The sequence below is a fragment of the Danaus plexippus genome, chromosome 11 (assembly GCF_018135715.1).
Source record: "Danaus plexippus chromosome 11, MEX_DaPlex, whole genome shotgun sequence".
In the NCBI taxonomy this organism is placed as follows: Eukaryota; Metazoa; Arthropoda; class Insecta; order Lepidoptera; family Nymphalidae; genus Danaus; species Danaus plexippus.
In genome coordinates, this window is record NC_083544.1 from 4,599,726 (window position 1) to 4,624,991 (window position 25,266).

The following is a 25,266-nucleotide window of genomic DNA, read 5'->3' on the forward strand; positions in this document are numbered from 1 at the left end:
TTTTCAATGAAGTAAAAGATCTTTAGTGAAAATTATTTACTATGACCTGCTACAGCTCCACTTCAAAACATTTCGATATGGTCTTCAGTTAGAAAACAAGTTATCAACGAGACATATTGCAAACAAAATACATGCAAAATAATATGCATTCGTAACGAATATAACTTATTTATAATCAAATATAACTATAATATTATCCTTATAACTAAGCACCATTAAATTTCGTTAGTAAAATACGATTTGAAAGTTCATAAAATTATTGAGATGTTGGTTTTACAATTAGTCCAATTAGTCCAATTAGTTATGGCTATCTTAAGCCCAAAACGTCGACTTTGTTTTTTTTAATGCTTTTCATTGTGTTTAAATACATAAATAATAATATACCAAAATCTTGGTGAGAAAAAAGGTTTAGTAAGGTTAGCACTGAGTTTGACAATTCAAACTTCTAAACAAAATATATATATTTTTTTTTTCTAACACATTTAATACAGTCTTGAGTAACAAAAGTACATATTTTCTTAATATGTATATGTGTTTTTTAACTGAACATTTACCAAAACATTAAGTAGCTATGGCACGATCTTATTGTGATTCATCTTCTAATACTGAATTCATTATTGTACTAAAAACTTAATCATTATGTATATAAAAATATATAATTTTCGAAATACCGATATGGTCAAACGGACGGCCATTTACAAATTACACAGTTCAGTCATTGTTTAATCCAATCAATGTGTATGAGATACATGTATCAGTATATAATGATCCATCTATATTTAAAAACGAAGTAACAAAAAAATTTATGTATATACGTTCAAAATATATAATAACGGAAAAATTCATCATAAATTTAAAATATGCATATATTGGAATGTATTTAATAAGAACTTATGGAATGATCAGAATAAAATCATTGAAACCAGAAAGTGAAGATTATCTCACATATGGTTTCTCTCGAAACTTAATGTGAAATGGAAAATACCGTATATTGAAACTAGTTAATAAAAATCATCTATCTTTAAGGCACGGGTTCATAATACTTCATCACTTACATCTGAAATTACTTTGTAATTTCGGAGCACGCTCTATACTGTCGATTACTTAATGTACAATAATCTTCTATAAATGCAAAAATGCACATATCTAATTGGTCATGTAAAAGTCATGGCTTTTATGAATAGTATTATCAAATTTATGTAAACGTCATAGTAATTTAGTTAGTATAAGGAATAGAAAAGTAGATATAGTTTAAAGTTGGGTTGTTATAACTGATTTTCTGTGAATGATAGTTATCTCCTTCTCTCCGATACCGGACGGTGAACTGGGCTCTGACGTCACCAGCCACGGTGATAGAGATGATATAGGTTGGGATTTAGGAGCGATTTCCTCTTGTCTCTCCACCGGTTTAGGTGACGCTACCTTCACTTGTGAATGCGGAGGTTCAACAACAACAATAGATACGTATTGGGTATTATTTTCATTTATTATCTTAGGTGACGGCGTTGACGGAATTGATAGGTTCATGTTTGACGATTCGTTTATTATCTTAACTTCATTCTCCCGAGCTTTGAGTATGTTATTGCATTTTAGCTGACCAGGTGGGAGATTTTTCTTTGAGCCAAGCATAAATTTATTTTGATTGTTAGGTACCTCGTTGTCTACTGAATCCTGGTCTTTTGTGTTTACGTTTTTAGCGTCGTCCGTGTTCAATTTGTCCTTCACCAAACTCATTAAGAGATCATTTAATGGATTAAATTCGGCAACTGGAGAACAATTGCAAGGCGGCTTATTAATAACCAGTTGTGTTAAATTGTTTTTCTTTTCTTCACACTTGTCCATTTTAAACAGAACCTTATTGTTAATAGCGTCTTCCTTTGATATGTGAAGTTCTTCTTGCGTGTCGTCATCTACAAGATTCTTGGTCGATGGTTCTCCTAGTTCAGTCATTTTATAATCGCTATCAATCAGCGAAGACTTTTGTGATTTGGCACTGCTCTTACGAGATAATGTATCAAGAGCATTAACATTTTCATTCACCACCGCCGTAGTTTCTGCGGAAGTACTCGGCTCTGGTTGTGCAACCGTTTCTGTCTTTGTAGATGTATTTTGCTTTTCTCGTTCCCTTAACACATGACTCTGTCTACGAGCAAACCGCTGACTAGGCCTACGCTCAAATTGAACAGTTCTACGCGCACGATTTTGTTGTGTGGTTTGGTATTCAGTTTTACCTGAATATTGAAATCTTGAGCCCATTCTGAAGAAGTTTTGTCTTGCCGATGGACCTTTCACTGGAGCTCGTAAGCGGAAGAAAGTGTGATGTTCTACAGCACATTTCCAAAGGTGTTTACAGGCCTTCTCATTGTGTAGTCGAAATACAAATGTATGTTCCTGTTCTCGTCCTTGGTCGTCGTCTTCGACTACGACTAATGTCAACTTTTTCTTCTTAAAATCGAGTTTACTTATTTTCGGCCAAAAGAAGAGACCGATTTTCTGGGGTCCTTCAAAAACAAGAATTCCCGTTGGTGTTAAACCAAGATGATATTCACACCCATCTTTTCCCAACACAATGTGCATATCAACACCATACATTTCAAGCCACTTTGCTTTATTAAGATAGTTGACTTCAGCTTGGGCTGGTGTGAGATTTTTGCATTTTTTAAATTCTTCTAATATTTCGATTTCCATTTCTTCTGTTTGATTCGGGACAAAACGGAATTCAGATACTGTAGCTGGGGTGTGTATAGTTTCATCAAAATCACCCAATTCAGATTGCAAAGCCAAAGCTGCCAATTCAACTGCAGTAGAATGTGGGCATTCCAGCTTACTTTCTAAGATATCTTTTTTCAATTGTAAGAAAAACTGATATCTTGTGAGCTCTTCTCTTAAATTGTTAGGCTCAGATGAATAAAATTTAACCTTCAGCCTTAAAGTGTAAGGTGGTCCTATTTTTACTTGCTTTTTAATGGTTTTTGTTGGGTCCAACCAATGCTTAACATTATTTGTATCAGTGAATTGTAAGCCAAAATAATCTTTCTCAATCAAATCAAGAGAATAAAAGACTTGTTCATAAAGATCTCCTGCACTAGCCTTTTTAGATAGATTAATAGATAAATCAGTATCATCAAGCAACATTACCTTGCACTGTATTAGATTTTTATTATTTGATGTTTTTTGATTTTGTTTGTTCCGTGTTTGGCTTGAGGAGCGGCCTCGTCTACTCAGAAAACGGAGCATTTTTGATAGTAGTAGAATCTGGTAAAAAGAAAAATAAAACATATTTAGATCTTAACAGAAGTTAAGACAGACATTTTCAAACTCAATATCACAATCCACATGCACTTGTGATCCTATTTTGTATTCATGCAACATTTTAAAAAGATGACTTAATTTATACATTTCGTAAATTCATTCCATTCTACAATTTAACCTTGGGTATATTTTTATAGCAAACAAATAAAACTCTAACAGCTTTTACTTAAATATCCACTTAAACAGATGTTATTAAGTGCATTGTGAAGTAAATAAATACTAAAGGCCTTCATTACAAAAACCAAAAATCATTTGAAATAGCAATACATATTTACAATTAGATATAAATAATTTATAGGCAGAAAGTCTTGTGGGTGTTCTAAGAACACACATGCAACAAATGTTCTCATCTGAGTTTTGTAACAAAGTACAAATATTATTACTTATTATATCAAGACCAGTAAAAAAAAATTTCAACATAAAAATTCTGTATTTGCTATAATAACTTCAATTTAAAATAATTTTATAACAAGATATTTATGATATAAATATTTTTTTAAACAGTTGAAAAAACATGTTTTTGTTAAGTTTCAATAATTGAATTGCTTGGTTGATTTGTGGGCCTTTGGTAAGAGGAAATTACATAATTTACACAATACTGAATAGTTTCCTTACTAAAGACAAAAGCAGATGATTTGAAAGTGATTTGTTTATATTTAAAAAAAATACATATATATCAAAGATACAAATTTACAAAGCTGTATTCTGCAAAGCTTGAAAATGTAACCTGTTTATATTGTTAAAAGTGACTCTTAAGTCCTTGAATGGTATAAAGTTACAGTGAAGACGTAAATGAGATTAATTTAATAAGATGAAGAGTGCTTTAAGCAAAATTAAAAATAATAAATGAGCAAGTAACGTTTAATACATTAAGTAAAACACGTACCAAAAACTTGTGATCTTATTCCACAGCTCCGATCACTGAATGCAATTCTAGTTCATCTATGAAATGCAGTATTTGAAATGTTGTCGCTGATCCAATAAACAACAAAACATTTCATGAACATGAAATAATGTCACTCAACTTTTATGTTATTCGAATTAACATTAATCAAATAGCCAATAGGCAGTGTTGTTATAAAATATTAAAACAAATTAACAAAACCACAGAACGCACTTCAACACTGAACACTGACACAGTTAAGACTTAAGACACTTTAACGCGTTGTACTCTATGGTTACTAGATTCATGTTTTACGTTTTTATTACCTATTTAATTACGTTTAACAACAATAAGTGTTGTTGCAAAATGCTTATAGACAATATAGTACGTGAAAAAAAAGTAATTAGTACATTAATCATTAATTAAAACTAAGTGACGTTTTCCAGTTTTAGGGTAATAAATAAAATTATGATATTAATTGTTACAAAAAGAGGACGAACTGAAGAATATTATATATACATAATATAATATTATGCAGTTCATATAATATCAATGACACATAATTTACAATTTTGTCTATTTATAAATAATATATTTTTTTAAATATGCTGTAAACTATATAAAATATTAATATTAATATAGTAGAGTTCTGCCAGCTAGATGGCTGTTACATAAAATATCTTTAAAGGCGATTGTTAGATGGGTACACACTATATAACACAGATAATAAATGTGTGTTGACATCTATAATCCTAACTCTCTTAACTTTCATAGATCTTAATAATTATTGCAATAGGAGTTTGACTTATTCTGCTCTACAAATTCTGTTTTATATAGCACAATTAACGACTTAAAATCGTAAGGTAATTCCTTATTTATATCTTAATATAAAATCTAAAGAACGATGAAGTGTATTGGAGCGATTGAATTATAATAGTTAAGTTTTAGGTTACTTTTGACAAATCGACACCTTATATTATTGAGTAAATCATGGTTACTTTAAAAACTATTTAACAGTTTCAATTTTCTTCTTGCTGTTGTACTATTGAAGTTAGTAAATAATATGTTTTTATATGTTACATACATTTCTAAAAAAAAGGGCCAATCTGGTATTAATTTTAAGTAATTTTCTATATTTATTATAAGATGCCTGTTGTCGATGAAATCCAGTCTTCTTGGGCCGATGAAGTGGAAATTGATCAAGGGGAGCTCCCACCACCTTCGGAAGTTGTTGAAAATGGATTAAAAATTGTCACTGAATATAAATACGATAATGATAACAAAAAAGTTAAGATTGTTCGTACATATAAGATAGAAAAACGTGTTGTTTCAAAGGTAAGAAAAAATTTTTGGTGTTTTTATTATGTGTTTTTATAATTTATTTTTAGATACTATAATTTTCCATGTTATAGAGTATTGCAAAACGTAAAACATGGAACAAATTCGGTGATTCCGCTAATGACAAACCTGGTCCTAATCCTGCCACTACTAATGTTTGTGAGGATGTATTCATGCAGTTTATAACAAGCAAAGAAGAAGCACAGAGACCAGATGAAGGTGATTTGGAAGCTCTGAAGGTAAATGATATCCATAATTCTTTATATATTTACACATGCACAAAGACTAAAAACTACTAAGTTTAAAAACGTTTGTAGGCAAGACCTACTAAAGTGCTATTCAAGTGCCGTACATGCCAAGGAGAACATTGGACATCAAGTTGTCCATTCCAGCACACACAATTAGCACAATCCAAGGCAATGGAAGCTGCCAAAGCGGCTGGTAAGATCTATTGTCTATCACAGAAAATATTCATACTATTTTAAATGAAATTAAACTTATATTACTGTTATAAATTTTGGTTACAGAAGCCAAAACCTCATCAACTAAGTATGTTGTACCTCATGCAAGAGAAGGTGCTTCTCATATGAGCCGTGATCAACTAGGAAGAAGAGATGATGTTGCTGCTATTCGTATTTCTAATCTAAGTAACTTTGCTGTTGAAGCTGATCTTGATGACCTTGTTAAACCCTTTGGACCAGTACATAAGTTATATCTCGCTAAAGAAAAGGTACTTATTGCTTCATTGAATATATTTATGTGCATTAATAATTTTTCATGTAACATATATCGATGATCTTGTTCCAGAGTACTGGCCAATGCAAAGGTTTTGCTTATGTGCACTTCAAATTCCGTGATGATGCAGCCAAAGCGATTGAGACTCTCAATGGATATGGTTATGATCATTTAATCTTGAATGTGGAATGGTCCAAACCGCCTCAGAACAACTAACATTTTGTAAAATACACATTGAACTTTCCATTACAGAATTATAATAAATCTACATTGACTTTATTATATTTGTACTTGTCATGTGTTCCATTAGTTGTTCCCAAATATAAAAAAGTCTTGTAATGTGGTTTATTAAATCACATTGTTAAGGACTTTTTTAAGGATTTCAATCTGAAAAATAAAACCACTTTTTTGTTTCTCTGTCAGTACTCTAGAAACCGAGCTTGTCTGTCCCCTAAAGTCTCCAATAACCTTGGAAGGTTGATAAAATATTGTTTCAGAATTTATTTTGGTGATAAATTAACTGAATAGAAATAAAATTTATCTCACTATTATGGGCTATTGGGGATTAACTAGTAACTCTGGTTAAATCAGTTCATCTGATAACACTTTAGCATACATTAAAAACTTAAAAAGTATGTAAATATCATGTTAATGACTAAGGAATCCATAGTTTAATAAAGTTATATATGGGAAGGAAATGTAGGGTTAAAATTTCAATTTCCAAAAATTGAATTTACACTAGAATTTCCAAGTATTGAGCAACACATGTGAGGATTTTATTTTACTCAATGTAGGAACTATGTAATACATAATTGAGGATTGTTTTTTAAATAAAATAGATAAAAGTGCAGGGATAATTTAATGTAGTAAATACAATCACCAAATTATTCACAGTATTCTTAAATAATATACATTTTTTCCACACACTCGACATTCAATTTGAAATGAAAATCATATTTTTTTTTACTACTACTTAGTTAAATATTTTATATGATTATCAAGAATAAGCACATATATAAAGTTAAATAATGACTAATAACATTTTGAGACAAATTTTAAGAATCAGTGATGCAAGTTTTATGCTGTTGTGCATTTACAAATCGATATCATATTTTTCATCATCACTAGGACTATATACGTCTTCTGGTAAGCGAACCTCACCACAAAACATGAGCTCTACATAATTAAAATAGTCAATTGCTATATTTGTAAGCATTACACCGGTTGAGACACCTAAGATTGTTCCCAAAACAGGTCTCTGACCTATGGAACTACGTAATATTGCCCATAAGAATATTGATCCCAGAGGCCAGAGACAACCCCCTAAGAAAGCCCACGAGAATCGTCGAGCTGGTGCTGCAGCCGCAATATGTGGGCGGGCCCATAACCATAGACCCGCACCACTCCCCGCTGACAGGAATAATAGATCTGTTATATCACGTCTTGGAAACAGTCTGAAAAAAAAAAGGATAAATTATCTATGTATTATTTTCAATCAATGAATTTTACAAATAGTTTGAAAAGTTATCTATGGACAGGGCCAAATATTAGGTTTGAGAAAACAAAGCCATTATTTTTTAGACAATCTTCAAGACTTTATTGACCATGCTTCAGATTGTCCAATTTGTGTCAAATATGCACAACTTTATTGTATGATTTATGGCTATTTTAAATGTAACTTCATAATATCTCTTGAAGAAGATCTAATCTCTATTGGCAATAAACTGTAGTTGTTGAAACTTGATAGTCAGAATTTTTCCTAGATGTTAATCTTTTATCTCTAAAGCAATTTTGCTATGCAGGATTAAGACGGTAATCTCTTGGTGCCAAGTATGGACTGTATGTTTGATACATTAACACTTCCCAACTGAGCTCATTAAGTTTTTAGTGATGTCACATATTTTCTCATCCCCAATCTTTGAGACTGGGGATTTAAGAATTTAATCTATCTAACATTTAAGAAATTAATCTATTTCATTCCGTTTCACCAAGGCTTTGCAGATATAAATTTGATCTAAAAAGTTGTTTTTTCTGTTAACGGGTATAGCACCTAAACATACAACAACTGCTTGAATTCAGCTTTGTGTGTGTTAATGTTTCAAAAGGGATTCTTAGCTCTTCGAAGACATTGCACATAATGGCTGTTACAGTATTGAGGCCATAAATTTATATTGACATTGGCCATTGACAATCATAGCTGCCTGGCTTACATTTCCACCTTTGTCAAAGACAAATGTACCAAATTTTCTCCTTGTTTACGTTAATTTTCAAACATCCTGTACCTCATTAGTATATGCATAAAAGAAAAAACAGCAAAAACAATTTTTACAGTGAAATGTCATCTTTCCAATAAGCATAGATTTCAAGTTGTTTGATTAATAAATTATGACAAATCCTTTGCCATACACTGTACCAAAAAATATTATGAATGTCCTTTTTCCAACCCATTGTTTTTGAAATTTCCTTAACATAAGATTTATAAATCTCTTTAGGATAAAACAAACAAGGTTTAAAAATAATCAAATATATTAAACTCCATAAGAATATATCAAATCAATTAGTATTCTTGCGATGAACTGTTGCTGAGATTTTCATATCTTACATTTAAACCTAATAATTTTTAATATATTAAAAGGCATATTAATTCAAAACATATGTCTTGTAATTTTATGATAAACTTCTTTATTACATTGAGTAGAAGAATATTTGTTTATCTTTTTACTGAGTTAAATGTAAATTATTTATAAACTTATTACTGACAATTTTTAACTATTACTTACAATTTTGAAACAATCCTTAATTCAATGTGAATTGCTGTGCCCTTGCATAAATATAAAAATAGAAATGAATAATTAATAATATTGTTTTTAAAAAATGAGAATTTACTTACCTTACCATTAAGTGGGGGTTCATCACACCAATGGATAATGTTGAATAACTGACCAAACCTTGCATTGGCAAATAGTAAAATAAAACATTATCTTTCGTGAACGGTGGAATTCTCACTTGATTCATTGACTTATTGATAGTGTCCACCGATTTTGTTATAGTTGCCGGTATCGTTACCACTTGCCGCTTAAGGCCATTATAAATTCTTTCCAAGATATCCATGTTGCTTTAATTTAATGGTTACGAAAAACAACTAGATCAATCTTGTGTCTAGTTCAGTACGGTTACGTATGTAAGCATTATTTGGCAAGTGGATAGATTTACTATTCTAAACTATAATTTTGATAATATTCATTATACATATAGTATGTATTACGAAGAATAAATTGGCAATTGGGAATTATGAGAAAGTCAAACTTCTATATACTTGACAGATGACACTTGACAAATTAGAAGTTACATTCTAGTTAAGTAGAATTACAAATGCAAATAATTATTAAACTGAAATTTTTCTAATTATAATTTTATTTTGAAACACTAGGATCAATAATTTAAATTAAATCTTTTCTTGGAAATGGAAAGAATGGCAACCATATCTGTTTGATAAGATAAGGAATTTAAAATGTTTGTAATTATAATAATTCATATCGTCAATAAATCATATATTAATTTACCATATATAATCATTCTTTTAATTTTAATACTAATAGTGGACTTTTCAATTGCTAGATAAATTTGCTTTATTCCTTTTGATTAAAGAAGAAAATATCTATGAGAGTCAGATATTTTTTATTATTTAATTAATTATATTGTAACATTTTATAGTTTTAAATCAAATTTACGGAAAAATTAAATTTAAACGATCATTTTATTTTTAATGGCTTCATTTGTATATTAAATTTTACTGTCAACGATTTGTTAATACTTAATACCTACCTACGCTTATACGAATATCTATGCTGTAGTACGAATGAAGCCATAGCTTAAAAAGTATTTAGTAAGAATAATAACTTCAGCTCAGTTGATATATTGGAATTTTTTAATTAATTGCAAATACAGTAGTATATGAATGAAAAATATAGTTGTAAAATTTGCAAATACAACAATTTACGTACTTTTTAAAAGCTAGCTAGCTACTAGCAATAACTTGCAATTATAATATTTTCAGTTTCCAATTATATTACTTTCAGTTTTTGTAAACTGTCATTAACATACGGTTGTTTTATTTTAGAATTTTTAAACTCAATTTTGTAATTGATATGTACAATCGATATAGCTGAGCTTTTGCATACAAGTTTAGTTTAGAAAACAATATATGTATGATTATATAACTTCAACGTAGATCTAATATGCAAAGTAAACAATGAAATCAAGAGGATTTAATGAAAGGGCTTACTGAGAATAATATAATAAAGATTTTCCATTAAAATGATCTAAATTTGAAATTAAATGTTCGCAGAAAACATAGACCATACTTTTATATTACATATCTAATGCCAATAAAGGAAATATAATTTATATTTAAAAATACATACATGTATTATTAATTATAATTTATATTTAGGAATCATTAAAACAAATTTTATGCTTACCTTTATCCGACTAGAAAATGTTATTTGTATTTTGTAAACAATAAATTGAATCTTGTTTAAGGGTAGTTTGTACTGGGGAAGTGTATCATTGTATTAATAGTGTTTATAAATACTATAATTCCTTTTTATCAGTCTTAACCTCTTCTCTTATGTAGCACTGATGCTTTTTAAATCAGGTAATAGAAAACATTTATAGTAAACAGTCTGTCTCAAGTCAAACATATAGTTCCAAATCACAAGAGCTTGATGCAGAAAGACATTGATAATGGGGTGCAATAGTTCAATTATATTAATTTCGTTTTGTGATACCAGTAAAGGATTATAATGAAAAACAATTTCACAAATTTTCAAAGTTACTATTATTTTTAGTAGTTTCACAACTTATACAGGAATGAGTGTAAATATTACATATAAAATATTATTGCACAGTCTTTTTAAAAACAAAATAACAAAATGTCACCTGTGATTATTAACAAATTTATATCAAAATAAATAAACGACAAAGTACTTAATAAGTTAAACCTGTTTCATTAAAATAAATGCTTATAAAAAGACAAATCAAATTTAATATCACATCATAAAGAGGATTGGTTTCATACAAAAATAAATAAGAATCACCCTGATTATTAAATGGCCTAGCATAATGAAAAACGAATAGCATTTCCAGTATATTTTGAAATGTAATACAATGAAAATGTAATTAAATTGAGATCTATTTAAACTGGTGTAGTGCATTAGTGAAAAACTCATTATGTTTCACTTACTACCCTATTAACACAAGTCATACAATAATAAGACTAATAAATATTCGTAATTATAACAGAGTGAATAAAATAATTATTTTACTCTAAAAAATTGACTAGCTTTATATAAAAGGTTTTTTATGGAGAATAATGATAGTAAGAGAGTATTAGTTACCTTACTTATTACACAGGAAAATCTATTACACAAATAAATAAGTATTATTATAGAAAAGGTTTTTCAACAACTATTCCATAGTTAAATAATGTTAAATAGGAAGTAACATCAGAATGTCAATATAATATTTGAGCATAAAGCATATTGGTGTCATAAATTAGTATATGCTTAAATATATTGAACATACTATTAATTCTAAATCACATATATATTTGGTTTCGAAACTCTGTATAGGTTTCATCGTATTCTAAATTATTCAAATTAATTCATCTATATCATCAATTTCAGTTAAACGCTTAGCTAGATCAATATTTGGCAGACCATTTGTGTCCAGTAAGTCATCTGGTAGTTCTGGTAGACTCTCCAAGAATTGTTCATTGTTCGACTTTTTGATGTTTTCCAGTCTGTTCTTCAATAAATCTCTTTCCATCATGCGGTCAACTGTTCTTTTGTTCTTTTTGTATAAGATGTCATATGCAACTTCATTCCAAGGAAATCTACTGGGAACAGCATCCTTTTTTAATCTTGGACGAGCTGTAAAATGTAACGATATCAAGAATATTTCAGTTGACTTTCAATGCATAAAGAGAACACTGAAATTAATTTCAACTCACCATACTCTTCAACTGCAGATATGGCAAATTCAAAATCGTCATCAGTAAAGTGTTTTTTACATACTCGACAGTGTCTAGTTGGAATGTGATTGTCTCGACGAACTGCTGTAAGCCATTTCTTCAGGAGTTCTTTATCGCGTGGAAATTTATGACCTCCTGTTTTCTCGTTACACATTGGTACTGCACAACGCTGAGGCATGGTAGGAATTTCTGAGATTCAAATTTCAATTTATATTAAAAACCATCACTGTATTATAATTTACAAGTTCTATCCATACAAATACAGATTATAACTTTGTTTGTGTTTCTACTTTCTACTGTTTGAGTTTTGACCACTGATGACTGACTACTGTCGTCTGTCACGGAGCTTTCTTGACAGTTGGCATTTCACATTGGATTTGATCGTTTTAAATATATTACTTTAAATTAAGAATTAAATATTTTGAAAATTCCAATGGTTATAACTAATATTCATTTTTTATATTTGAATCTGTATAATGAGACACATTACGTGAAAAACACATATTCTTGAAGTAAACGTTCATGATCATCTTAAAGACATTTCAAAGTACAATGTTTGTAATTTTCAATTAATTAATATTATCACATATAAAAAAAATGTAGGATAAAAATGAAATAATTATAAAGTCTTAATGGAGAAATAAAAGTACTTGTTTCTTCTATTAGTAATAAAAGTATAAAAAAAGAGTTTTGGATAAACTAAACATTAGAATGTGTTAAGATAAGAATTTTTTGATATAAAAATTGTCATTGTCATAGCGAAAAAAGGCATTTGACAGGTTACACGACACTTAGCTACACTTAGGTAGCTAGTAGTTACTTACTAGGTAATAGGTATACCGCAGTGGTAATTGGTAATGTAAATAATAATATTATGTTTATTGCCGTCTTTATTGAGAGGTCTATTTAAAAAGTACAATGAATAAAGTATTTCACTCTGATATACTCAAACTGTCGAAAAAAAGTCTGTTAAAAAAATATTGTAGTTATGTTATAAAAAGAAAATATTCCAGTATTTTGGGAATTGAAACATCTTGTGACGATACAGGTTGCGCTTTAATTGACTTAAACGGAAATATTTTATCAGAAACTTTACATTCTCAAAATTTAATACATCTTCGTAATGGTGGAATTATACCCGATATTGCCCAAGACTTGCACCGAAGATATATCGGGCCTGTTGTTGATAAAACTTTGGAAAAGGCTGAATTAAGCATGTCTGATGTTAGTGCTATAGCTGTGACTGTTGAACCAGGCCTACCTTTAAGTCTTGTTATAGGCATGAAGTATGCAAAGCATTTAGCAAGAAAATATAAAAAGCCAATAATTCCTATCCATCATATGGAGGCGCATGCTTTGATTGCAAGAATGGTTCATGATATATCATTTCCTTTTTTGACATTACTTATATCTGGTGGCCATTGTTTATTAGCAGTTGCTCAAGATGTAAATGAATTTAAGCTATTAGGCCAAAGCTTAGATAGTGCCCCAGGAGAGGTTTTTGATAAAGCGGCTAGAAGGTTGAAACTGAGAAACATTCCAGAACTATCACAAATGTCAGGGGGTCAAGCAATAGAAACAGCGGCTTCAAAGGCAACAAATCATAACATTTTCAAATTTCCACTACCTCTAGCAGAGACCAAAGATTGTAATTTTAGTTTTAATGGCTTCAAAAGTACTGCCTTGTATCATATATTAAAAAAAGAAAGAGAACACAATATTGAAGGTGATCAAGTAATCCCAGAAGTTAATGATCTATGTTTAGCAATGTTGATGGGAGTAACAAGACATTTGTTACATAGGACTCAAAGAGCTATGGAATTTTGTGAGATTAATAATCTTTTGCCAGAAAATAAGAAACAATTAGTTGTTTCGGGTGGTGTAGCCTGTAATAATCATATATTCAAAGCTCTTTCAATATTATGCCAAGAATTTGGTTATGAAATATACAGACCCCCACCAAAGCTGTGTACTGATAATGGATCGATGATTGCTTGGAATGGTTTAGAAAAGTACAAAAAACAAATCGACATAGTAACCGACTTAAACCAAATAAATATAAATCCTTCCAGCCCCTTAGGGGAAAGTTATATACAGAAAGTTAAAGAAGCTAGAATACCAATCAAATTAATAAAAATAAAGGTTAAATCATAATAAAGAGAAAGGCTCAAAAATGTTTAGTTTTATTTCTTCCTTAATTTTTGTTGTGATATACATAATATAAAAAAAAATGTAGAATAAGACTTTTAATTTGTTTATATGGTAATTTATTCACTTTGCCAGTTACACATATTTATAATTTGCTATTTTTTTTACTTGGCTATTTCTGATTAAAATTTTGTAACTGGTAATATTGTTGAAGATTTATAAATATATTATATTTTATTTTTTTTTCCTAATAATATTTTTTTATGTTGTCCTATTAATACATTCCGAAATAAACTATAGTACATATTATTACAGATGCTTTTTATTCAGTTTTATTTAAATTTGTTATGCATAATGCAACGTTTATTCGTATAGTTAGTTCTAACTTCCCATACTATATTCCAACTTTTTTGCGCTTTAAGATATGTGCATCTCATTTTTCTTAGAAATCATTTTGTAAGTTGAAGCTCAGTAATGTGTTACGCTTTGCAAGATAAACACTATTGTCTCATTTAACCTTTTATAAAATGATTACAGCAACAGCGATATTTAAGTTTAAACGCGTAAAGACATTGTGGTCTTTTAATAAATATTTTTCAGTTAATCATTTTAAACATCAATTTCAAACTGACCACAAAAACGTTAAAGATTTTTATGATATTCCTGGACCCAAAAGTTATCCTGTTGTGGGGACTTTGTATAAATATTTTCCATTCTTTGGTGAGTAGATAGAAGTAGTAAAGCTTTTGTTATTATTTATTTAATTTAGGACTTCATAGAGCTTTACTAAGACTTATGTAAGTCTGTAAAACTCACCGCCATACTTCGATAAAAAAAATGTAAATACCTACTTCCTGTGTAATAGTTGTTAAATATATGTCCATTTTATAAATATTTGACAAAAATCATACATGCCCCTTAGTAAACGTTTATTTATAACTTTATTCACGCCCAGGTGACTACGATGCGGAAGAATTACACCATTGTGCATGGGTTAATTGGTGTAAGTATGGAGATATAGTTCGAGAAGTTCCTGGTATTAATTTGGTACATGTATACGATCCTGAGGTTATTGAAGATGTATTTCGACAAAAGGAAAAATACCCAGCAAGGAGGAGCCACATAGCTATGCTCCATTATCGTTTAAGCAAACCAAATGTTTATAACACAGGCGGTCTTCTCTCAACGTAAGTTTTATTTGTTTTAGGTTATTTTGTGTTTTTATATTAATGTCACATTAAATATGACCCATATTTTTTATTTGTCTGCTTTCAATATAAAAGAACGTGAAACTGCTAGCTTTGTTATATACATAATAACAAGTGATGAAATTATAGGAATGGCCCCGATTGGTGGAGAATTCGAAGCGCATTCCAAAAAAACTTTTCGAGTCCTCAAAACGCAAAACAATATGTTGATATCACTGATAATATTGCTTATAATTTAGTACAAATAATAAAAACTAACAAAATTACACACAATGAAGATTTTTTAGATTATTTAAATCGATTTTTCTTAGACGGTAAGTGTTCTTTGATTATTAAGACAGTTGTAATTGGGTTTATTCATATAAATACTCACAAGAATACCTTTATCCAGTTATAGGAGCAATTGCCTTTGACAAAAACTTTGATAGTTTCTCCGAAAGTGAGCAACATCCAGATTCTTGCAGTAGTAAAATTATAAAAGCAGCTTTTGGTTCCAATAGCGGCATCATGAAACTTGACAAAGGCATTTTGTGGAGGTTCTGTAAAACTCCTCTGTACAGACAACTTGAAAAATCTCAGGAATATTTAGAAAAGTACGTTAATTAAATAAATATTTCATTGAGCGACTAAAAGCTTTTTATTGTTAATCATTTTATTTTCTTCATTCCAGAATATCCACAGAGATACTTTTAAATAAAATACAGTTTTACAAAAAAGACGATAGCACAGATCGTTCCCTTCTAGCTTCTTTTGTTAAATTGTCTAATATAGATTTAAAAGATATCGTTGGTGTTATGGTTGACATTTTAATGGCGGCAATAGATACGGTAATCATTGGATTATTTTAAATAAAAAACGTATTACAATAATACTTAGTTTATCGTAAATCTTTTAATGAATATTGTCCAAAAATTTAAGAATCGAATCGAATAGTACTAACCTATTTTGTTTTGTTACAGACTTCATATACAACAAGCTTTGCTTTATATCATTTGGCACAGAATAAAACCTGTCAAGAAAAGTTATACAACGAAGTATTAACCTTACTGCCTTCAACTGATTCAAAAATAACTGCCGATGTATTAGCTAAAGCTGTTTATTTACGGAGTTGTGTTAAGGAAAGTTTACGGTTAAACCCTGTATCAATAGGAGTTGGTCGAGTGTTACAAAATGATGTAATTTTAAAAGGATATTTGGTACCAAAGGGGGTGAGCCAGAAATTTAATTTATTAATCTACTTTACTACTTAATCATATGGAAAAAATATTTTTTTCATAACTTTCATTGTTTTTTTTGAAATACATGTATTGTTTCGAATATTATCGACCTAACTCTCAATTTACATTTTTCCGAAACTATTTTATCCTTCTAAATTCTTTGCCTGTATATTTTCAGACGGTAATAGTAACACAAAACATGATAGCGTCTCGTCTGCCGCAATATTTAAAGGATCCTTCTGAATTTAAACCCGAGCGCTGGATTCGCAATTCGCCGGAATACGAACACATTCATCCATTCCTGAGTCTTCCATTTGGCTTCGGATCCCGAGCGTGCATCGCGAGACATTTGGCCGAACAAAATATATCCATTACATTAATGAGAGTTCGTAAAAATGCTTTTAATTTAATTGTTTAATATTTTAAATTAATTATTCGTAAAAATGCTTTTAATTAATTATATTTAATTGCGATCATTATCATGTTATGTATTAAATTGGGTATTTAGCTTATTACAAGAGTTTGGTCTGATAATTTTTGGGTATTAAATTTCCATATTCATGAACGGATTCCTTTTTGGGGTCTACATGTACTTTCAAAATAGGTATACCTAAGTATGTATTTATTAAATTGATATTTTTACAATTTATTTAACATAGTTCTTTTGTGAATTGTTTCAGTTAATTAAGGAATTTCATATCAAATGGATGGGAGGAAAACTTGGAGTGAAAACATATTTAATCAATAAACCTGACCAACCTATATCATTGCAATTTACTACAAGGTCATCGTAATAATTTTTTATCCTAATTAAATAAATTGTCAACATGAAAATATATTTTTGATTTTGCCACTCAATTGCTTGATATTTCCTATCTGTAATGTTATAGCTTTACTGTTGACGAGAAAACACCAAGATAACCGTCACTTTTCGAGAAATATTTAATAAATTGTTAGCGTAATGTCGCCAGTATATATACATATGTTTATTTCGTTTGTTATAATGTCCGTGACTTTTTAAAGTAGCTAATAATAATGTTTCTTTTAATGTTATTCTTGGGATCTCTACCACGGTCGGTTATTAATATATTAAAATTGTATTTCTCATAAATTCACAAATTCCATGTATATTAATTTTAATTGTCAAACTTGAATATTGACATTTTTAAACCAAAAGTGATTACAAATAAAATATGATAAAATATATTTGAAATTAAGTGATAAAAATAATGAAAAGCATAATAGCTATTCTTATGTGTAACTATAAAGCGACCTCATTTAAAATACAAATAGGTATACGATGTGTCAATATTACGTCTCTACGTTATTACGTTTTAAATATTGAAAACAATATCTAAAGAAATATATATAACGTATGAAGGCAGCAATTTATTTGCTGCAATTATTAACGTCAAAATAAAATTTCTTACACACTTTTATACACATACATAACTATCATAAAAGCGAAGTAATTTCTGATGTACGGGTCTTACATGTGGCCGTTTAAGGACCTCCAAAGGCGTAAAGGCTTTGCTCGAAATTTGTTAGTAAGATAGTTTACTAAATTAGAACATCCAAACTGGGAAAAATAAAGGTGTTGCTCTTAATTTGTAAGTAAGATAGTTTACTAAATTAGAACATTCAAACCAGGAAAAATGATCAATCTAAATGCCTTGAAATATAAAGGTAAACAGTGGACACCCCGTACGTAGAACTGACTATCAATAGCCATAAACTTCTGAGCGGCAGTCACGTATTAATATGAAAACGAAACAAGCAAGGCTTCAATTGTAAAAAAATAACTTAGACCGCATAAGATAACTTTAAAATTAATTAGTTTTTGAAACAATTTTTCACCAGGACCGATGAAATATTGAGAATCACATAAAAATATACTTAATGAATTTATTCTTAATATTGAACCAGTAGATGTTCAAATACTGTTAGTAGTTACTTTACAGATACACACCGTCATGCAGAGGTGATGTCGCCATAGATACTGTCGGGAATGGAATAGAAGAGAAGTAAGAACGGTTTGAACTTCCAGAATTCTCAGTTATAAATGAAATTCTCAGTAGTTAATACTAGAAGTCTTTTTTTTCTAAACTTAAAATCTGTGTGTTTTTTCTATCTTATGGGCCTAAACATTAGCTTCAGATAATTACAACGCAACGAAGCTTAACCATCTTCAAAATACTATAGTCTATGAAAATTGCGACTATTTTCATTCAAAGATATACCATTGATACCCTTGATTTTGAACATTGAAATAATAGTAAAACAATTTTATATTGGCGTACTAAAATATGAATAAATTTTAGGAAGATTTTTATTAGGTATAAATAAAATAGATAATTTGCACTTTTTTACATGTCTTACATGTCTTTTTTATTTCACAATAGAGTTTCAGATGTCTCTACATTTTAAAAAATTTTGAGGTTTTCTGGTGCTTCAAGTTAAGCAACTGGGGCTTCAGGAACAATTGATTTCGGAGTTGTAGGAAGATGGTCCCCTTGAACATGATTTCCATCGATACCGGCAGTGAATTTTGTGACATACGTTTTACCGTCATCACCGATATATGAGATCTCTCCTTCGGTGATGAGGACATATCCATCACCTTTCAGGTTTGGTACGAGGCGGCCTCGTTCTGATACTACAATACCTTCCGCTGTAATATAGCGCAGTGCGAACTGTCCATATTCATCGCGGACTTCTTCATAGTCTAAAGCTGGTAAAGCGCGTGTCGCAGACAATTGATCGGCTCGACCTTGAATGGGACCCACGCTAGGAGCAGCTGACGTTAATACCATCAAGGCTGGTAAAATTAACGATAGTACCAACTGCAAGATAATATATGATTATTACAAGAACAACTAATAGATAAAAAACGAAAATACTTTAGGTTATTAAACTTATTTTTTCTTACCGTCTTCATTGTGTTATATAAGTGCTACCTTCTCTTGGAACGTTATTTATTGAACTGTAAACTAAACCTGTTAAAGAAGAGTATTTATAGGAAAAATTCAGTGTCTAATTACGCTCATTATAATATTTCTAATGAGATCTCTGTTCCTGTTGTAACTAAATTCTGAGGAATATCGAAGTAATTAATTACCAGTTTTATTTGTCATTATTATGAATATTAGTAACTTTACTATTTTTTTGTATGCCTCGTGTTAAAAGTTTATTTAAATTAAAATATGTGAATAAATATTGTTTATGAATGAACATATGAAATTCAATTAATTTATTCGACCTTTTTGAAAAATATGTTAGTAATTCAAATGAAACAAATGGAATTATTAATAAATATTTCCTTTTATATGTTTTTTAAGCTTATAAAAGTTTTTTTTTTGAAATTGTAATATTGATATTTTATAACTCAATGCTTGGAACATTACTTTGTGTTCCAAGCATTATACCTAGATATGTATTTTGATGAATTGCTGAAGATAAGACGGAAAAATTTCATTTAAAATTCTCAAAGGTTTTTTCTACTTTCATAACTTACATATAAATATTATATCACCGTATTATAGATATATTATAGATTCTTTAAGTCAGAAGATTTTTCATTTAGAGAAAAATGTGTTATATTAACAATAAAAAACGTTTATTTTAAGTAAGGATACAAAGATATGAGTATTTAAGCATTTAACTAAAACTCTTATTTTCGGAAGTACTTCGCATTTTTTATTATTAAATACTCCCGACGTTTCGGTTACTTTGCAGCAATCGTGATCAAGGGCAGACGACAATGTATACATTATATATTATATTACACATAAGTATTTTATTATATCCGTTAAATATTTTATATTAGTTTACATTTCATAGCGGCAATTTTGGCTGCCTTTCGTCCGATGAGTGAGAGAGCCAGTTACTCTTTCCCTTTACCCACCCTATCCTGCCCTTTCCCACCTTTTCCTCCCGCTCTTCTCCTATCAAGGGTGGCAACACATCCGCAAATCTTTGTTGCGGATGTCCATGGGCGACGGTTTCACCTCAATCAGGTAGCCCGTCTGCTCGGTTGCTAATTTTAGAATAAAAAAAAGAAGAAATCATAATCACGGGCAGATGAGATGGCTATGGTAATGTCTGTCAGTAAAGCTTATTTCGTCATCCTTTGCAACTGATATCTTACTTTTCTTGTGGACTTCTCCGGATGCATGCCGACTGTGCAAACTGCATCTAGTGTTCTGACAGAATGGTTGCGAACATGGGATTTTATGTTTTTTATGAGGAGATCCTAGGTGTTAGATAATTGCCAGCCACCTGCTTCATTGAAATAGGATATTTTTCAATTTCGCTAATCTTGCGGATTAATCACGGCATATAACTGTCTTCATGAGCGAGCCTCTGTAGTTTTAGGCTCATGAATTACATTTTAATGTATGCTTTTAAAAGCAACACTACGCTTTCTAAATGATGACACCGTGAGGTCTTGTTTTAAACCATTTTATTTCGAATAATCTTTTTCTTTTTGGTAAACCTATCTCCTTAGATGAATGACCCAAGTTTGCATCTTTATGTTTAAGTACAAATTAAAGTATAACTTGAATAAGTATAAAATATAATGATAGTTAGTCTAATTGTCAACTCTGTTTTTGTGAATTTTATAGTAACTTCCTATTTTCCAAAGTATTTTTATTAGTTAAAAAACCTTTTGATGTCTATACGTACTCAGCATCTACAAAAAAAAAAAAACGAATACGAAGAAATGAATAGGTATGAAGTGCACAATATCAAAAGTTGAAAGCGCTGTAAATGTGTTGTACTATAAAATGGAAGGCATGTTTTTTAATTGCAGTAGTTTATGGATTACATATGTCAATTCTATAATTTTCCTTTCTATGATTTCTATATTTTATATTCTATATTTTCCGATTAAAGATTTAGATAATCGTTAATGTTTTAGACATTATTGCTACTGAAGACAATAAAAAAAAATTAAGAGTTTTTTATACCTATTCTGTTATTAACACGTCTTTATAAAACCTTAAACTTGGGCTTCTTAAATAGCGCCTAGATTATGTGCACTTTTAGGTTAAGTACATATATTTCGATTTCATTTTATTTAAATCTATCTAGTTGTTTTAAAGTTAATACATTTGTTACCAACCTGTGATATTTGTGTATGTCTGTACACAATGACTTTCATAATTATATTCCATACTTTTTTAATATAAAAAGGAAATAATGATTGCCATTTTATATCTTGATCATAACATTATATCGTGAGAATTCTTACAACTACTTACATGATTGAGAATGGGTTTTAGGTAGCATCTCATAATAAAAGTATAAATAAATAAAAAAACTACATTTCGAACATTTATATTTTATTACTATTATAATATTATAACTTCTTCATTTTCTGTATTTTATGTCTATCATTTATGTCTATCATGTATTTTATGTCTATCATTAATTCTCACTTGACACTAAAAATATTAACAAAACGTATAATATTGAATATTGTTTTTTATAAGATTAAAAAGTTTTATGATTAACGGACTTTAATACTGCTGGACTATTTAAGATAGGTCCAGAACTTATTTCAAATTTAGATTAATGTATAAAATTGGTGCTTTTAAGGACAAGTTTACATACAAAAAGTTTATGATTACGATTTTTATATTGTTTCTATCGCAATATTAATATAATAAATTGTAGATAGAACCTTCTGATAAAGGTGTAAATAAAATAAAAAAAAAACTTTTTAACATTTATATTTTATTACACAACTTCTTCACTTTCCGACTCTACTTCCTGCATAATTGGGACAGATTCTGGTTGTACAGGGCTTAAGGCTGGGGCTTCAGAAATTGGTTTTGGAGTTGTAGGGAGATGGTTCCCTTCCATGTGATTTCCATCGATACCGGCAGTGAATTTTGTGACATACGTTTTACCGTCATCACTGATATATGAGATCTCTCCTTCAGTGATGAGAACATATCCATCACCTTTCAGGTTTGGTACCAGGCGGCCGCGTTCTGATACTACGATACCTTCCGCTGTAATATAGCGCAGTGCAAACTGTCCAAATTCATCGCGGACTTCTTCATAATCTAAAGCTGGTAAAGCGCGTGTCGCAGCTAATTCAGCAGCACGACCCTGGATGGGACCCACGTTAGGAGCAGCTGATGCCAGCGCCATCAAGGCAGGAAAAATAAACGATAGTACAAACTGCAAAACAACATAAAATTATAATAACAAGTTATGGTTATGGTTTATATGCATATGTATGTACACTACAAAACTGAAAGTTCCTAAACTTTTCCTTTTTACCTTATTCATTGTTTTTTATAATATACAGGTGTAACGTTCTGTTGCAACGTCGGTTTCTTGACTGTTATCTAAACTGTAAAAAAGTATTTTTATAGTAAAAAATTCATAACGACTAATTAGACTCATTACAATTTGTAATGATATTTCTAAGTTAAGTTTTATTGTTACAAAAAAATGCATTTAATTAAATTCCAGTTCTAATTGTCACTGTTTTGTTTAAATTAATGTTTGATCGATATTTTAACACAGGTGCCAAATTTATATAAGAATATTAAATTAAAAAAAAACGACTTTCTTTAAATATCTAGTCATAGCAGATACTCCCCAATAACTGACGATATGAAGAATTCACGAAAAATTTAAACAAATGCAGACGTTGAATTGATGTAAGACGATTTAGAACGTATACATGAATGGTGTTGCAAAAATAGGATGTTACTTAATACCTCAAAATGTCAGCCTATACGGTTTACGAGAAAAAGAAAGGTCTTGGAGTCGAGTTATTGCATCAACGATGAAAAGATTGAAGTTGTATCCCAAATTCGAGACTTGGCCGTAATTCTCGATTCTAAACTAAGTTTCATGCATCATTATGACACAATGATCAACAAGGCCACTAAAATATAGTTTCATTTAATGCGTTAGTCAGTAGCGTACTTGAATTTTGTAGCGTTGTATGGATTCCAAATTATGTAGTACATTAAAACCATATAGAAACTGTTCAGAGTCCTTTCACCAGGCATCTTGCCTACCATACGACCGGTATCAGAAGCATATGCTCTTGTAACGATAGGATATACTTTTTTAATATGTGCACGCTGCAAAATCGCAGACGTATGATGGATTAAATGTTCCTACAGGAGATAGTCATGGGTTCTTCTTATTGTCAGGAAATGTTTGAGCGTATTCAAATTGATGTCTCAAAAATGAATGCTCAAAGTAGATATGTATCGTTTTTTTGTATTCCTAGGTTTACAACTAACCTAGGAATGCAATCCCAATCTTGGGGCCCAACTGGGCTTTGATAGCTTTGATAAAAATCCTCGACGATTTAAGTATAAAACAATATTATGATCCCTTAATAATTAGTTAAATTGCATGCAAATTTAAGTTTATGTACAAACTTTTAATTTTTTGTACTCCTCTATTTTTTTGTGTTTTTTTTTTTTTGGTATGTATTCCGTTATGATTATTAAATAATTTTATTGTTTGTAACACGTGTTGTATAAACTTTTAGCTCGTCATTAATAAATATAAACACCAGGATTATGCAATACTGTTATTATGATAAATGTTTGTGTTTATATAGTTTATTGTTTGTGAGCTTTAAATAAATATATATTTATTTTTTATGATAAAAGATAAAAATTTAATAAAATAAATTAATAAAAATCCGCCCCTTCGGCAAGTAGTGCGGTGGTGGAATAGAGACGATGGCACCACATCAAACAGTGCCTCGGAACATTCCCCATTGTACAGACGATAGAACACACAAAGGAAGCGTACATCGCTTCGGAGGCTAAAGGATTCTAGATTTTCTGTGACTACGGGATCGTTGATAATACGAAAAGCCCGACGTTGTATGGAGTCAGGTGGAAGCAGTTGGTACTGTGGGGCACGGGACCAAAGATGAGAACAACACTCCATGCGGGGACGAATTAACGAAAAAAAACGAATCCTGTGATTTATAAAATAAAAGCAAGTGTCCCGGTGTAAAGTGCTGCCTCGCTCTACTCAGTACCTCTAGTTTTTTAGAGGCTAGTTTGGCCTTATCCTCCAAATGTCTAAGGAATTGAATGTTGGAAAATTATTTACGGTTGTTTACGGAATATTGCTTACGATTTTGTCATTGTTAAAAGTTTTGTGGTTCTCGGAAATTGTTCTCTTAATTTGTTATTGAAACTGTAATACCCACTTAAAATAAAAAGGTTTCTATAGTCGTTTTTAAAAGGCTATAATTTAATATTATTACACGAAAACCAAATTTCAGATGTTAAATTTTACTTCTAAAAATATTACAAAGTTCCCGTTTTGATTTTGAGATAATCAGGTTTACTAAAAAGTATAAATGATGTTGTTACATGTTCCTATAAATAC

At 30.0% G+C, this 25,266-nt stretch overlaps 8 protein-coding genes across 8 annotated transcripts; 3 read left to right on the forward strand and 5 right to left on the reverse strand.

The window, feature by feature from the left end:
* Positions 1-331: 331 nt before the first annotated feature.
* On the reverse strand, positions 332-4,489 carry LOC116765861 (band 4.1-like protein 5). The gene is made up of 2 exons (XM_032655487.2): positions 4,199-4,489; positions 332-3,255 (listed from the first exon to the last, which is right to left on the reverse strand). The coding sequence occupies exon 2, from the start codon at positions 3,235-3,237 to the stop codon at positions 1,252-1,254; it is 1,986 nt and encodes a 661-aa protein (XP_032511378.2). The 5' UTR covers positions 3,238-3,255; positions 4,199-4,489; the 3' UTR covers positions 332-1,251.
* Positions 4,490-4,897: 408 nt separating this feature from the next.
* On the forward strand, positions 4,898-6,547 carry LOC116765689 (eukaryotic translation initiation factor 3 subunit G-like). The gene is made up of 6 exons (XM_032655267.2): positions 4,898-5,058; positions 5,342-5,530; positions 5,608-5,772; positions 5,851-5,974; positions 6,061-6,263; positions 6,341-6,547. The coding sequence occupies exons 2-6, from the start codon at positions 5,342-5,344 to the stop codon at positions 6,482-6,484; spliced, it is 825 nt and encodes a 274-aa protein (XP_032511158.1). The 5' UTR covers positions 4,898-5,058; the 3' UTR covers positions 6,485-6,547.
* Positions 6,548-7,112: 565 nt separating this feature from the next.
* LOC116765690 (uncharacterized) lies at positions 7,113-9,553 on the reverse strand. Its single transcript, XM_032655269.2, has 2 exons — positions 9,159-9,553; positions 7,113-7,722 (listed from the first exon to the last, which is right to left on the reverse strand). Exons 1-2 carry the CDS (start codon positions 9,377-9,379, stop codon positions 7,362-7,364), a joined length of 582 nt encoding a protein of 193 aa, XP_032511160.2. The 5' UTR covers positions 9,380-9,553; the 3' UTR covers positions 7,113-7,361.
* Positions 9,554-11,084: 1,531 nt separating this feature from the next.
* Positions 11,085-12,620, reverse strand: LOC116765634 (THAP domain-containing protein 1 B-like). Its single transcript, XM_032655188.2, has 2 exons — positions 12,282-12,620; positions 11,085-12,201 (listed from the first exon to the last, which is right to left on the reverse strand). Exons 1-2 carry the CDS (start codon positions 12,478-12,480, stop codon positions 11,924-11,926), a joined length of 477 nt encoding a protein of 158 aa, XP_032511079.1. The 5' UTR covers positions 12,481-12,620; the 3' UTR covers positions 11,085-11,923.
* A 466-nt stretch (positions 12,621-13,086) lies between these two features.
* On the forward strand, positions 13,087-14,476 carry LOC116765973 (tRNA N6-adenosine threonylcarbamoyltransferase, mitochondrial-like). Its single transcript, XM_032655625.2, has one exon. The coding sequence runs from the start codon at positions 13,221-13,223 to the stop codon at positions 14,454-14,456; it is 1,236 nt and encodes a 411-aa protein (XP_032511516.2). The 5' UTR covers positions 13,087-13,220; the 3' UTR covers positions 14,457-14,476.
* Positions 14,477-14,923: 447 nt separating this feature from the next.
* On the forward strand, positions 14,924-17,691 carry LOC116765771 (cytochrome P450 302a1, mitochondrial). The gene is made up of 8 exons (XM_032655363.2): positions 14,924-15,170; positions 15,406-15,637; positions 15,788-15,972; positions 16,050-16,251; positions 16,329-16,485; positions 16,618-16,866; positions 17,054-17,260; positions 17,556-17,691. Exons 1-8 carry the CDS (start codon positions 14,978-14,980, stop codon positions 17,667-17,669), a joined length of 1,539 nt encoding a protein of 512 aa, XP_032511254.2. The 5' UTR covers positions 14,924-14,977; the 3' UTR covers positions 17,670-17,691.
* A 1,548-nt stretch (positions 17,692-19,239) lies between these two features.
* LOC116765933 (flexible cuticle protein 12-like) lies at positions 19,240-19,844 on the reverse strand. The gene is made up of 2 exons (XM_032655584.2): positions 19,805-19,844; positions 19,240-19,718 (listed from the first exon to the last, which is right to left on the reverse strand). The coding sequence occupies exons 1-2, from the start codon at positions 19,811-19,813 to the stop codon at positions 19,332-19,334; spliced, it is 396 nt and encodes a 131-aa protein (XP_032511475.2). The 5' UTR covers positions 19,814-19,844; the 3' UTR covers positions 19,240-19,331.
* Positions 19,845-22,617: 2,773 nt separating this feature from the next.
* Positions 22,618-23,232, reverse strand: LOC116765772 (flexible cuticle protein 12-like). The gene is made up of 2 exons (XM_032655364.2): positions 23,170-23,232; positions 22,618-23,067 (listed from the first exon to the last, which is right to left on the reverse strand). Exons 1-2 carry the CDS (start codon positions 23,176-23,178, stop codon positions 22,618-22,620), a joined length of 459 nt encoding a protein of 152 aa, XP_032511255.2. The 5' UTR covers positions 23,179-23,232.
* Between the last annotated feature and the right edge of the window lie 2,034 nt (positions 23,233-25,266).